The 14,684-nt window shown below is 36.5% G+C and overlaps 1 protein-coding gene across 10 annotated transcripts in view; it reads left to right on the top strand.

The window, feature by feature from the left end:
- TOX3 (TOX high mobility group box family member 3) overlaps positions 1-14,684 on the top strand; it is a 166,954-nt gene that overhangs the window by 129,175 nt on the left and 23,095 nt on the right. For 6 of the 10 annotated variants that reach the window (XM_035281615.3, XM_035281613.3, XM_054248867.2 and 3 more), the window contains 2 exons: positions 7,410-7,475; positions 11,849-12,103. In XM_035281615.3, coding sequence (XP_035137506.3) covers positions 7,410-7,475; positions 11,849-12,103 — 321 coding nt within the window. The remainder of the gene's footprint in view (positions 1-7,409; positions 7,476-11,848; positions 12,104-14,684) is intronic. The other 4 variants (XM_035281614.3, XM_035281617.3, XM_054248869.2 and 1 more) reach the window with 1 other exon arrangement.

The following is a 14,684-nucleotide window of genomic DNA, read 5'->3' as shown; positions in this document are numbered from 1 at the left end:
AGGGTTCCACTGCCTAGAGATTCTGCTACAGTAAATCCAGGGTGGGGAGTGGGTAATGTGCATTTTTAATGGCCATCTGGTTGTTCTGTGGTCCCTAGCACAACACTTGGAGAAACCCTGACCTATAATATAAAGGAATTTTTTTTAGAAGAGGAAATTTTAAATTAGAAAAAAATTAATTGTCAAATCTAACACTTGAATCCTTGCCCCCATTGACATTACGCTGTTGGTTCTCTCTTCCCTCAGCATTTTGCCTGCAGGCCAGAATCTGTGTTGTTCATTGCAGTTTGTGCTCAGCCACCGAAATCACCTATCCCTATCACCCAACCCCCATCCACCTAGGGCTCTATAAAAAGGTTAGTACATTTTCTAGAATAAATCCCTTTTCTAGGTAGATAGCTCTAGAGTTCAAAACAGGACTTTTATTATAAAACGGAAACCTTACTGTTACCGTGTTTTTCCCATAGATGTCATTTGGGGAGTGACTAGCGGTGGTGGCCTCCGGACATCTTGCTTTACTTGGACTTCAAGTACTGTGTCTGGATGGGCTTGGACGACAGTTCTGAGTATCATTATTTTGCATCCAGAATTAATGTGTGCTTATTGAACACCTACTATTTACCAAACACTCTTCTTACTGGGACATCCATATAAAAGACAGACAAAACCTTCTTATCATCATTGAATTTATATTCTAGTGGGAGGAGAAAAGCAGTAATGATATTATGTGATGTTGAAAACTTCGTGGAAAAAGTAGACTGGAAGAAGAGGGATAGAGAGTGTTGGAGGTGGAGGAAGGTAGTCAGAGAGAAGGTAACATCTGAGAAAATACTCCAAAGGCAGGGAGTGAAAGAGCCCTGGGAACATTTATGGGGACAATAGTCCAGACAGAAGAAACAGCCAGTACAAAGGCCCTGGGGTGGGAACCTGTTTGGGGTGGTCAAGGCACAACAAGGAAGCCAGTAGGCTAGAGTAGTATGAGCAATGGACATTGGCCAGAAGGTAAGAAGAAATGGGCCATTGTAAGGATTGGGCATCTCCCCTGAATGAATTGGAAGCCATTGGAGAGTTCTGAGTAGAAGAGTGACATGGTCTGAGATTTCCTCTTGCACTCCCTTTTTCTCTCCCTAACTCCCTCCCTCCCTCTCCTTTCCTTTCTTCCCTTTTTCCTTTCCTCCTTCCTTCATTCTTTTCTTCCTTCCCTCTGACTCTTACTTTCTCTCTTTCTTTTCCTCTGTTCCTCTCTCCTTCCTTCTTTCTTCCTTTCCTTCATGTTCTTCCTTTCCTCTTTCTTTTCTTTCTTTCCGTCTTTATTTTATTTTTTTTTTGAGACAGTCTCACTTTGTCACCCTGGCTAGAGTGCAGTGACATAGGCATAGCTTATTGCAGCCTTAGCCCCCTGGGCTCAAGCGATCCTCCCACCTCAGCCTCCTGTGTAGCTGGAACTACAGGCATGTGCCACCATGCCGACCTATTTTATTTTATTTTATTTTATTTAGTAGAGATAGGGTCTCACTATGTTGCCCAGAATAAACTTAGATTTTTGAAGGGTCTCTTTGGCTCTGCATTGAGGACAGTCTGTTGGGGAGTATGGAAGAACCAGAGGGATTTGCTGGAAATGCAGTTGCAGAGGTTCAGGAGGGAATGGATGGCTTGGGCCAGGTGGATCCTGAGAGGCAGGCACACGTGATCCATTTGGGTACAGTTGGAAAGATAAGCCAACAGAATCTCCTGACGATTGGATGGAGGAAGGAAGAGAAAGAGGGGATTGAAGAATGATATTTGACCTGAGTCACCAGAAGTGAGTCATTTCCCCATCAAAGGAGATGGGAAAGATGGGGGGTGGAGCAGGCTTCGGGGAGAAGATGAGTTCAGTTTTGGACATAGGTCAAAGATGCCTATTGGCATCTAAATGGAAGTGCTGTAGACAGTTGGATGTATGAGTGTGGTGCTCAGGGGATCATCATCTAGGAGTTTTAGCATGTAAACAGGTGTGTGTGTATAATTCTATGTATGTGTGTGTAAATTATATAACTGTGTGTATGTAATAAGCAGAATTGTGTGCATATATGCTTGTGTGTATATATATATCTATATAATTATTTACAGATTCCTATATTATACCTCATAGCCTCTTGTTTGCAATGTTTTGTTTCTAGACTATTGTTGACCCTCCAACCTTAGGTATAGATGGACTTTAGTCACAAAGTCATTCTTTGCTTCCTAATGTGGTACACCAGACCCATAATATCGGTTTTAATCATCATCTGCCATATTGGCTTGCTTTCACTCCTTTGGGCTTTACATCTTGAAACAGATTACTAATACTGAAAATGGTTGAAACTTGACGATCTCTCGTAAGTTCTCTTCCAGGAGGTAGTTAACCGAGCCTCCACACGCGTGTGGACTTCGCATTCCTCCCTCCACCAGCATGTGAACGTGCTTGGAACACTCAATCCATCATGGCACAGTTCATTTGTGTAAGCGACTTGACAGATGTCTGTAGTGAGCCATCAAATTGGATAGTGTCTGCTAACAAATCTAATGAGAAAAAAAGAAAAGAGAATTTGAAGGATTATCTTTTTTTTTTAGGATTAAGTTTGTGCCATTTAGCTGTTTGAGACCCTGTAGTTAATGCTGCCTTATTAGAAGCTTATACAATTCTTCACATGGGTGTCAAAAGAATTTCGGTGAAAATGATGTTGTGTGGATGCATCAAGCTGAAGTATTCGTCTTGTGATTACAGATAGGTTTTTGTCTGGGCTGTTCCACTTTCCTCCGGTCTCTTTGCTGGACTAGCTAGACTTAACAATCTGCATTAATTTACTTTGGCACTTCACACGGTCAAACAGGCCACAAACATGATGGTCTTTAATAAATTTCTAAAAAAATCCTGCAGTGCTCCTTTTTAATTGACATCCTTCATAAATTGTATTGCCCAAACCATAATTACTCATCAAGCAGCAAAAGCGAATCTACCTCCAAGTACAATGAAGATGTTCTTTTATGAAATTATTAAGATACAGAAGTTCAACATAGAGTAATTTAGTTCTGCTTTATAGTGATATCTTTGGGGACTCTACCATTGGGGATCACATCTGTTAGAGCCTATCAGCATGGAAAAGGACCTATCACCACCAGTGTGCCTTATAAATGCCAAATGCCCTGCTTCCCAGTTACCATTTATGTGTCTTTAAAACACTTGGAATTGGCTGATTTATTTAATAATGTTTGTATGTGACCTTTCGAATAATTAACTACTTCACTTAATATTCATTTAGTTAACTTGGAATATTTTGTTTTGACTCTTGAAATTGCATAGAAGGTCCCATATATGGTTGAGTAGGGGATCTTTGAGAGAACAACAGTGTAGGGTTACAATCTAGAAAGTTCAGAAATAGACCAAGTTAAAGTGACTTAGAATGAATAATTAAGAATTCTGATTTAGTTGATTCATATTAATAAAACAGATAGATTTTATCGTGGTATAAAATTAGGATATTAGCTTTCCTAAGAAAAATTCAGGGAAAATAAAGTAATATTGCCAATAAAGGGCTTAGAACATGCTTTCTCAAAGTGCGTTTTCACAAGGTATTGCAGGGGAAACAAAAGGAAGTGATCCACAGCTTTTCGTTTGTTTCCTGTCTCCCCTTAAAGAAAAATGGAAGCTTCATCCAAGTAGAAACCTTGCCATCTTTTCCATCATTTTGCCTCCAGTGCCTAGTACAGTCCCTTGTACATAATAGGTGCATAAATATTTGTTGGATGAATGAACTGTGGGGACTTCTTAGAGCCTTTCACTTTATAGCAAGCTTTGTGACTCATCAAAGAGAAGTCAGCATTTCCCAAACTTACTGGACCAGAATCATTTCTTAAGGAGCATTTTACTAGACTTGGGTACCTTGAAATACCCTCTGGGAGATTCTAGCTATGAGTAAAATAGACCAAAAAGTAAAACTGAATTGATCACTGAGTGAAATATTCAAGCTTTTGTGAATATAGGAATGTAAGTGATAGATAGAGATCATGAGGTAGGGAGGATGCCAGACTTCCATGGTTGAGTCTGTAACCTTGGGCAAGTTACTTGAGCCCTAGAAGACTCAGTCTACTGATATATAAAATAGGAATGATAATTATCTTACTGAATGTTGGGAAAATAGATTACAACTAGCCTCAGTTTGGAAAACTAAATGAAGTAAAGTATGTAGAGAGTGTCACTAAGCTAAATACTTATTACTACTGTCATAAGAAAGTAAGTGAAAATGACTCCAGTTAGGATGGGCGATTAGGAGACACTGAAGTTTACATGTGATCACCCTTTTTCCCTCTCTCCCTCCAACAAATACTAGAGTGATTGTAATATTCCAGGCACTGTTTTTTCAGGGGGAGATGTCAGTGAACACAATTAAGGCCCCTTCCCCATGGACCTATGGGGTTTTTGTACTATAATGTGTTTACTGATGTCACTGCCTCTTAGAACATAAATAAATTTAATTGTACACAATTCACTTAAAGTTAATTGTTCTGAGGTCATTATATTAGAGACCTGCCCCAAAGGAGCACTTTTACTCTCAGAATCAGATCTGTTCTTACACCAAATGACTAAAGCAGGATTCATAGGTCACATCTGAAAATGAAACAAATAAAATCAAGTTAGCATTACTAGGTAAGGCAATCAAATGAAAATGCTACCCTTTCATTTTGATTAGTTTAACCTCCACCATAGGGTGGTCAGATTTAGCAAATAAAAATACACAGCACCCAATTAAATTTGAATTGCTATAAATAAAGGATAGTTCTTTTAATATAAGTATATCCCAAATAGTGCATGGGATATACTTACACTAAAGCAAATTTGCTGTTTATCTGATAAATTTAACTGGATGCCCTGTATAGTATCAAACTACCTTGCCACACTGAACTAGGGTCCCAGGTACCTGTGCCGGAGAAAGACAATTGCCTGCAACAAGTCAATATTTAAGGCCCCCTTTGTAGAGGGGCTGTTTTACCCAATACAGAATAGAAAGCTTTACTTCTATTTGAAATGATTTATAACTATTCCCGCCTGATCAGCAAGTGTTTCCAAATTAAAAGCCATTAATTAAGGCCTTCTATAGGTACAAAAGATATGCAAGGAGTGCTTTGTAATTCTAGCTCAGTACTTCAGGTGAGAGCTTTTCAAATTACCTGGACCACTGGAGCCACCTGCTTGACTAAACGCCACGTGGCCTGTGCTGCTCATCAGTGTGCACCGCGGTGCCAGCGAAGTTACTGATTTTTCTCATTTCTCCAGGGCAAATACTAATTAATGGATACAATTCACAGCTGATTAGCTGTAGTTTCTTCAGTAATTACATTCGCATACTAACTGTTCAGAAGAGGATTTCTAACCCAGTTCTTATTTCACTCTAAGCTTAATTTGTTTTTTGAATTGTTTAGGCCTTTAGTTTAATAGCCATTTTATTTTTCTTTGTTGTTTTAGGTGCTATTAGATAATAAGTAAGTTTAATCTTAAAAAAATACTCTCTGATAATGAGCTGTTTGCTTTAAATGGATTTCTAATTCCCCAACAAAACCTACATTTAAATAATGTTGAAGTTGTGATACGGGCTGTTAGGCAGTTTGAGGGACCAGGGTTGGTGAATGGAATACTCTTGAGCCCAGCTTCTGATAAATATCCAAAAGGAACATTTCAATGGAGACCTGAGATTTTAACTCTAGCCTCATTCATCAAAAATTTCTTGATAGAAACCTATACTTTTTCTTGCATATATTTAGCATTGTAGAAAAACAGGGAGAATATGCGTGTGCATGTGTGTGTACCCATGTGCAGCCATGCGCATGTTTTTGATATCACATGCCTTCAGAGAAACCAGATAAAGGTATTTCTTAAGCACCGATTCGTCTTTCAGAAGTCTTTATAAAGATATTTACCTAAATGAAGCTGAGTGCTCAGTGAGAGCTTTATGGATGGCTCATTGTGTGTGTATTTTGGTGTGTTGGCTGGGGTGGGATTTTGCTTCTGTAGACCATAACAGCACTCTGGAACCGTTAGAGTCTTTCATATAAATCCTGCTTAGTTCTTGGATCCCCGACATGATAAAGTGTAGCATGTCAATCCCGCTTCTGGGTACAATTTCTTCAGGTTCAGAGTCAGGGATTGAGAGTCCCCCGGAAATAAGTGTTAGTTTATTGAGGAAGAGGATTATATGAGTCTTCCATATCTGTGTATCTCTCTCCATATTCTATTTATTCTCTATATTTATCAGTGTATCTATCTATGTACCTACCTGTTTATATTCATCCATCCATCTATTGCTCTTCTTGGGAAAATTGGATCTTTTACTTTAAATAATTACTAGCTTTATGTATGTTAGAGAATAGGTATATACATTTCACCCTCTGGAGACCAAACCTGTGTTTTATTTGATGCATTAAGAGAAGCAAATAATATATTTTTTAAAAAGGACATTCTTTTACCAATTAGAAATCATGAAAATAATATAGCTCTAGATCATTACATCCACACAGCCTTTCCATATTGCCAGACTGATAACAGAGTGTTTAAAGCAACAAAATGTGCCGATTTAGACCATGTGAACCTGAAAATACATTTCTGCCAAAATCCAAGTTTTACATTTTGATAACAGGTCTCTAGAAGTAAAGAGCTTAAAGTCTGAAATGCTGATACGGTCTTATTTGTGATGATATGAATGGCCCATTGTGTTAGGGAATGAAGTAAAAATTGCTGTGTTCATAAGATCCCACTTATTTTTAAACCTCTTTGCACTTAATGCTACATTGAGAGATCACTGTTTTCAGCAGCTCTGATGGATATAGATATCACTTTGAGCTCTGTTTGGAGATTTTAAAAATATTCTTTAGTCTTATAATTTATTTATATTCATGCCACACCCCATTCACTAAAAAATAGAATTTGAGTCCTGGGAATTGAATTTTATTCCCTTTAATTCACATTTTAACCTACCCATGCTGGTGACATCTGTTCTTGAAAAGTAAGCTATAAAATTCTTAGGTGCTTTAAAAATATGTCAAGGTGATTTTCTTGGAAACTCTTTTTCCCTCTCACCTCTTACAAATGCCAGGTCAATAAACAACACACACTGGTGACCAGTGGCTTAATGTTTATAGTCCTCTCCCTTCACAGTTAGTCTTGATGAGAAACAAAACTATTTTATAGAATTATTGTTAGCTTAACTCTGTGCTTTATTTTCTGAGGGAAGCAGCTGACTGTATATAGCATAGTGCTTTGAAACCTTTGTCATGTTTCACATTTGGGCTGAGTTGAAAACCCCCTTTTATTTAGCAACACCAGCATTCTTTCCAAGTCACAGCCAGAATGTTTTATGATGCCCCATATTAACATAAAACAATCTGTTTTCTTTCAGTTTGGAAATAATAATAACTACATGAATATGGCTGAGGCAAACAATGCATTCTTTGCTGCCAGTGAGGTAGGTGACTGTCTTAATATGTTTGTTCATGTTTTGTGTGTTATTGAGATAATTTAATAGGCTTGAAGGGAAAAACAAAGTATCAGATTTCTCTCTCTCTTATGTGACACAAGTAACGACTTTGGAGGAGAAATGAGAAAGGCCTATTGGAAAAGAAAACCTGAGAAATCTTTTATCATTTGTCTGTAGACTGTTACTATTAGTAACTTCATACAAATCTTTTGATTAAAAAATAATGCAAACAAAAAATAAATATGTAAGAATATATGTTAAAAGGCACACACACGGCCGGGCGCGGTGGCTCACGCCTGTAATCCCAACACTTTGGGAGGCCGAGGCGGGTGGATCATGAGGTCAACGGTTCGAGACCATCCTGGTCAACATGGTGAAACCCCGTCTCTACTAAAAGTACAAAAAATTAGCTGGGCACGGTGGCGTGTGCCTGTAATCCCAACTACTCGGGAGGCTGAGGCAGGAGAATTGCCTGAACCCAGGAGGCGGAGGTTGCGGTGAGCCGAGATCGTGCCATTGCACTCCAGCCTGGGTAATAAGAGCGAAACTCCGTCTCAAAAAAAAAAAAAAAAAAAAAAGGCGCACACACACATACACACACAATGATGGCATCTAAGCAAATAAGTGGTTATTTTTTTAGATACCAGGTTAGAAGTGACTTTTAATAAAAAATAGTTGCATTTTATGGAAAATAGTTCACATATCTCTAGGGATAATTGCATTAAGTTGCCATGGTTTGGGAAACTATGTGTCAGAAGAGTATTGTAGTTTCTTGGGGTTTGGAAGGGGTGATGTGAAATGAGTGTTGAAATGTGTTCCTAGATTCCCACAGCCCAGTACAGTGTCTGGCAGTAGTAGGTGCTCAATAAATATTTATAGAATGAATGAATGAGTGACTGGCATGCTCCAAGACTTGGTCACAGCTGGGGAAACTGGGTGATGGAATCTAAATGCAACACCTCATTGTCTCTGGGCCTGTCTTCAGTTTATGGGTGCAGATGAAACTAGCATTGTCTTCTTGCTGCTGTTTTTCCTGCATTTCCTATTATTGATTTTGGACTGCTGTTTGGTCTCATTGGCTTGCCCTCCAGAAAACCCTCCATCTTGATTAGATCAAATATGGTTTCCTAAAAATGGTAGACTGTGTGAGATTTACGATTTTAGAACAAGAACAAACCGAAGTCAAATTGGCCCAAATGGAACATTTCCTCTTGCGGTTCATGTAATAAAAAATCCTCATTTTCCAGATACATTCAAATATAGGAAACTGAACTAGCTTGACCCCAGAGAATGAAAATAATAATGGCTTCATAAATGATCTTGGTAAAGGGAGGCAAGTGATATGAAAGAAATTAACTTTGAGAAATTATTAGAATAAATGGGGAATCAAGAATTAAGAGTATTCCTAGATTAATCATTTTTATAGTGACCATCATCTCTCTAACCAAGAAGACAGCTTAGATAAGGGAATATTGTTTGGCACTGGCTGCTGTGTTGTTTGTGATAATGAACACAAACCCCATCTGTAAGGACAACATGATGTTTCATTCTGTAGGATTTTTTTTCCCCTACATTTGAATCAAACATTGATGAAAGCTCTACTGCCAGCAGCTGTTCAGAGACAATTTAATTCCAGCTGTGATAATTCACCGTGTCAGACATTGGCTGTTATATGTTGATACAACAGTTCTCCAGATTTGCATTTTTATCAAAAGGAACAAATGTTTTGAACATTTCAGTACAGATGGTATTTAACCATGTACATACTACTTTAACATGTTCAAGGTAAACATTGAAAAGTCAATATCTATAAAAAATAATCACGTAAACTCTAAATGATTAATCCGATATTGGTCAGACGGCACAGTTACCAAAGTCACTGTGTCTTTTTGTTGTTGTTAATGCCATATGTGGTTTTTTAAAAAAATAATCTCAGATATCCAGCATTTTAGATTCCTTTTTTCTCTAAGAATGCTTAACTTTAGTATATTACCTGTCTTTAAAGGTAGTTTAACATTTTAACATTTTCTTGGTTATTGCATTGGATTATTATATTAGGTTAGTATATAGTAATATGATAAATTGAAATTAATTTGTCATTAAAATAATTGTACCATAGGGACATATTGCATATGACATCTCTCTCTAGTCCTTAACAAAAATAAAAACCTTCCTAATTGTGACTGCTTAGCATAGACATGTTTGTTGTTAGTTTAGGAAGTAATCTTATGTAATGATTTCTCTGTACATCTTTTCTTGAACAAAAAATAAAACCCAAGTAAATGTTAATGCTACATTATAGCATGTGCCTAATTTCCCAGTCACTGCATTAAAAGTAAATTTATTTGGTTTTTTAACATTTTAATGAGTGTAAACTAATTCAGGAAGACTTTAGGTTTGCATGGTGTAAAATCTAAATTGTGCCTGAAACCAATTCCCTTCACATGGATTTTGTCCTGTAGATAACACTACAAGGACTAGGATACTCTGAGTTTGAAATTCACACATTTGCTTTATGTTTTCTGTCTGTGTCATGATTACCCTGACCATTTTTAAAGTACTTTAAATATTTATTGAAATAATATTTCAAGTGTTAATTACAGTGGTAATGAAAACAGCCAAATGCCACATATCAAGAATGAGTGTTTATCCGTATTGTTAATGTGATATGTTAGATTTCATTAAGCAGTAATGGGGTAGCAAATGAGTCACAAATTACAGTTGCATCTGTTACTAGACCACATTAGTGCCAAAATAACGGCAAATGCAGCCATAGGGTTATGTTCATTAGCCAACCACGTTTGTGTCCAATTCATCCCTTTGTGTTTGGGAACTAGGGGTTCCACAGTTAGAAACTGACAGCTTTTGGGGTCATTATTAGAATACATGTGTCAGAAAATCCAATATTTCAGTCTAGCATTTAGATGTATTATTATGCTATGATGTTTTGCATGTATTGAGTCTGCTAAGAATCTCAAGATGTTCAGTTGTTCCACCATAGACTGTCATACCTTGTGACCTCTTTTTTTCTGGTGAGATACAAATAACATTTGACAGGTTCTATATGTAAGAAGTGTTTTTTTGTTGCTTTTTTTTTCTTGAGTTTTTCTTTTCTCTCAAGTGGTCATTACGTTGTATCATGATTGATAGCTTGAAGAATGATGATTTTCAGCACTTAATTAGTCCTCTTAACTGATAATAGCAGACTCAAATTATCTTGCACCAGTTCATTCTTTCAAATACTATTAATAATAAATGAACTATAAATTTGACCCTCCGAGCTAGGAATAAAAAATATGAGTAGTCCCCCAACCCCTTCACCTGACCAAAAACACAAAAACCAAAAACAAAAATCAAACTAAACCAAACCAAACAAACAAAACCTAAACCTTGCTACTTCCCCAGACCTCTTTCCAAAAAATTCCCCCAAAAATGGTTAGTGTGGTTGGGTGGAGCAACCCTGATTTATATCATGAGGCCCTATTTTTTTAAAACATTGCCTTTAAGAATCTCAGTATCAGTGAAGAAAAACAATGCATTAAGATTAGTTAGGTCCTGAGAGATAATACTTTTCTAAATAAGTGAACAGCATCAATCTAATTAGTATATCTATGTCAATATAGCTCCATGCTCACTAGATCATCTTTAAAAAGTAGAAGACTGGTAGAAAATGTTCAGATAAATACATATTAAAATATTCATGTGAAAGAAAATAACCCTCTTTATAGTTTAAATGAAAGCACTTGCATCTTTTAGTATGAGCTATGATAATCCTTATATAAAACATTGTATTACATACAGTAAAAATTTCTATAGAAGTAGTCATTAGACTTGAGAATATAGCAATGAGGAAATAAAAAAACAAACCACAAATTTAATATTACTTGTTTTATATGTTATGGCAGAAAGTAAATATATGTAATGTTCAATTCTGGATTTGTGTGTGTGTGTGTGTGTGTGTGTGTGTGTGTGTACACGCGCGCACATCATCAGCATTTTATAAAGCATGTGGATAGTGTCAGTAGTTTGAGCTGTTTCACTAACATATCAATAAAGTAGCAATTTGTTATATGCTCCAACTAACAACAAAGACAGATGTTGCTAATTAAGTAGGCATTAAAAAACTGTTAATAGTGATACTCCATTAAAACCATATGATAATGAGACTTAAATCTTTAATCAGAATGATCAGCAAAACTTTGTATATGGAAATCTGTGTTTAAGATGTTTTCATTTGAGAAATAAATATTTGGCCTAGATCTGTAGGTAGTGTTTTCATGCAATGTCTTTCTTTTTCCCTCCAAGGAGGAATAAAATATAGGAACAGAATATGAAGATATCTGTATTTTGTTTCCTTTTAGCAGACGTTCCATACACCAAGCCTTGGGGACGAGGAATTCGAAATTCCACCAATCACGCCTCCTCCAGAGTCAGACCCTGCCCTAGGCATGCCAGATGTACTGCTACCCTTTCAAGCCCTCAGTGATCCATTGCCTTCCCAGGGAAGTGAGTTCACGCCTCAGTTTCCCCCTCAAAGCCTGGACCTCCCTTCCATTACAATCTCAAGAAATCTTGTGGAACAAGATGGCGTGCTTCATAGCAGTGGGTTGCATATGGTAGGCACCATATTTATTACTTATTTTTTTTTTTTTTGGTCATTTGCACAAATCATGGTAAAGATCTGACAGTCCGTGTTCTGAAACATCTTTTGCCTGTTCTTAGTGGATTGATCCTTGTGCTGTTTACATGCAGGCACTGGATCACTGCTTGGTATTGAACAAAAGGGTATTGGGTTGGTTGACAGTAACCCAGAAGAGGATGATCCAAAAAGATTCTGCTGATCTAAGATGATTTTTTTTTTTAAAAGTCTAATTTGTTGGTTTGGAAGTGGCCAATCTTCCCTTGCCTTTGGTTTAACACAGAGGTGTGCTTGAGTTGAAAGTTTGCCCAGGCAAGATTTTAGAAATGGAAGTCCTTATCAGATGCTAGGTCTTTTGAGTTTTTAGTATTATAATGCTTATGATACATGATTTACTCTTACTGCAAATGAAATACCAAACTGAGATACCAAAAAAGGAAAAAAGTATAATTGCTTATAATCAGCAGAGAAAAATATAGAACAAGTAATTGTGTGAAATACACCTAATTGTGTTATTTATTGTCGTAAACATGGAATAAGGCACTCCAGAGAGCCAAGATAACTAATGCAACAATTTTGGTTCTGTTTTTCTTAGTGTGCAATTATAGTCACCATCACTAGAGTAAATCTGCTTAAGTATTTTAAACTCTTCTGCTGGGATTTTTCTTTTTTTTTCCATCATAGCATATAATGCATTTGTGTCTATCTAGGTGAGGTACTAAGTAGACATTTTTAAAACAAGATTAATCGTTTACGGGGCTTTTTCTTTTAAACCCTGATAAAATGAAACAGATGTGTTGGTATAACAAAAAACAAATCCTCTTGCTTGTTTACATATTTCTCTGCACATTAGGACCATGCCAGTGATGTTTATTGGTTTCATTGTTAATTCCCCAGATAACAACATATGATTGCAAAATATGTAGTGGATTAGCAGCACAAAGATTCAATGTGCTCTCTGAAATATAAGATTACTTTCCCAAATAGGATTGCAGCAACATAATTTCCTTTGCCTGTGATCTTTTGTGTTTGAGCTGAACATCAGGGTTTTTATTTTTACTCTTTTTTTTTTTTTTGTCAGAAAAGAATGCAGTGAACATTCAGGAAATAGTCATTAAGTATTCATAAACATTACTAGACATCACAAATAATTGTTTCCTGAGGACTTTCTTATATTTTTGTCCCTTTGACACTGGAATGGATGGTTCTATTCTCTGTTTCTTTACAGCCAGGCTTTCAATGTTTTGCTTAGAAAATAATAAAAATAAAATGGGAGTGTTAGTCACCAAGGAAGTTTGCCAGGGTTCACTGTCATTCATAGATGCTCAGTGAGGCTCATTTAAGTTGCAGAAATAGTTAAATGTATGCTACAATGTGTACTTTATTAAATTGGTAAATATTTATTAATAATATAAGAATCTGCCTTTAAATTAAACAGCTGATGAATTACCTTGCCTTAAAGCTATAAAAAACTGTTATTGCTGCCATAAAAAAGTATAAAGGAGGCATTTTGACTATGAAATTTCATTTCATGGTCAATTGAATTTACTATATTGGAAAGAACTAAAGATGGAATCATAAAATAATTATGATATTCACATACACTTAAAGAACAGTGCTTTCACCGACTGGCGTTGGGAAAGAGGGCTCAATTTTTAATGCTTCTTTTGTAATGTATGGCTGATCACTAAAGCAGTTAAATTATTTCATTGATTTTTAAAAGTATAGGTACTTCAGCTAAGTGCAGGCTGTTGTCATGGTATTTACATGGACCTCATCACATTTATTGGTGCCTTTTTGAAGTTTTGCTGAACCTGAGTGATATTTATTTTGGCTTGAAACAAACTAATCTTGTTGAAAATTCTTGTAGAATTTCACCTTGAAGAAATGTCATGGGGTTTTAAATCACAAATGTTGGAAAAAATAAAATGTGCTAGGACAGAATTATGATGAATACATTGTGTCGTTGGCTTTGTTGTATGTACTACCTGACATGTTCACCTATAAACTTGAATTCAGAATTGCCAGAGGCATGGTTAAAAATTGGTTATGTCAAGGTTCTTCTATATCTCCCTCCGGGTACTGAGTTGGCTGGCTACATCATAACACTCCACAGAAGCCTCCTCAGAGATTTCCCTTAGGAAGGTCACCAGAAAAATAATAAATAATACTTTATACATCATGCAATCAGCTTCCCACTGTGTGTTGGATATTTCATACCTTATGCAAGTAAGAAGTTTTATTATCCAAATGAAGATGGCTGTCTGTTAAGGATTGCTATGGTGAATTAAGACTATAATATAAGAAGAAAAGCCAGCTTGTCGATGTTGTATTGAACCAGCTTTTCTTCAGAGCTTCATCGGTTTTCCTTTAGAAAGAGTGACAGTTTGTCACATTACTGATTAGCAGCATTATTGCTGGCAACAAGCACAACATGTTTATCTTCCTTAAATTTATGCCATTATATTTAAAAACAGAAGGCAGGAACTAAAAAGGGGGATTAAAAGGAGTCCAGTGATTAGCATTCACATTTCAAAATATGCAAATAATGCCCCAGT

This window comes from Callithrix jacchus, chromosome 20 (assembly GCF_049354715.1).
Source record: "Callithrix jacchus isolate 240 chromosome 20, calJac240_pri, whole genome shotgun sequence".
In the NCBI taxonomy this organism is placed as follows: Eukaryota; Metazoa; Chordata; class Mammalia; order Primates; family Cebidae; genus Callithrix; species Callithrix jacchus.
The sequence above is the reverse complement of the archived record's forward strand: the minus strand, read 5'-3'. Positions and strand labels throughout refer to the sequence as shown.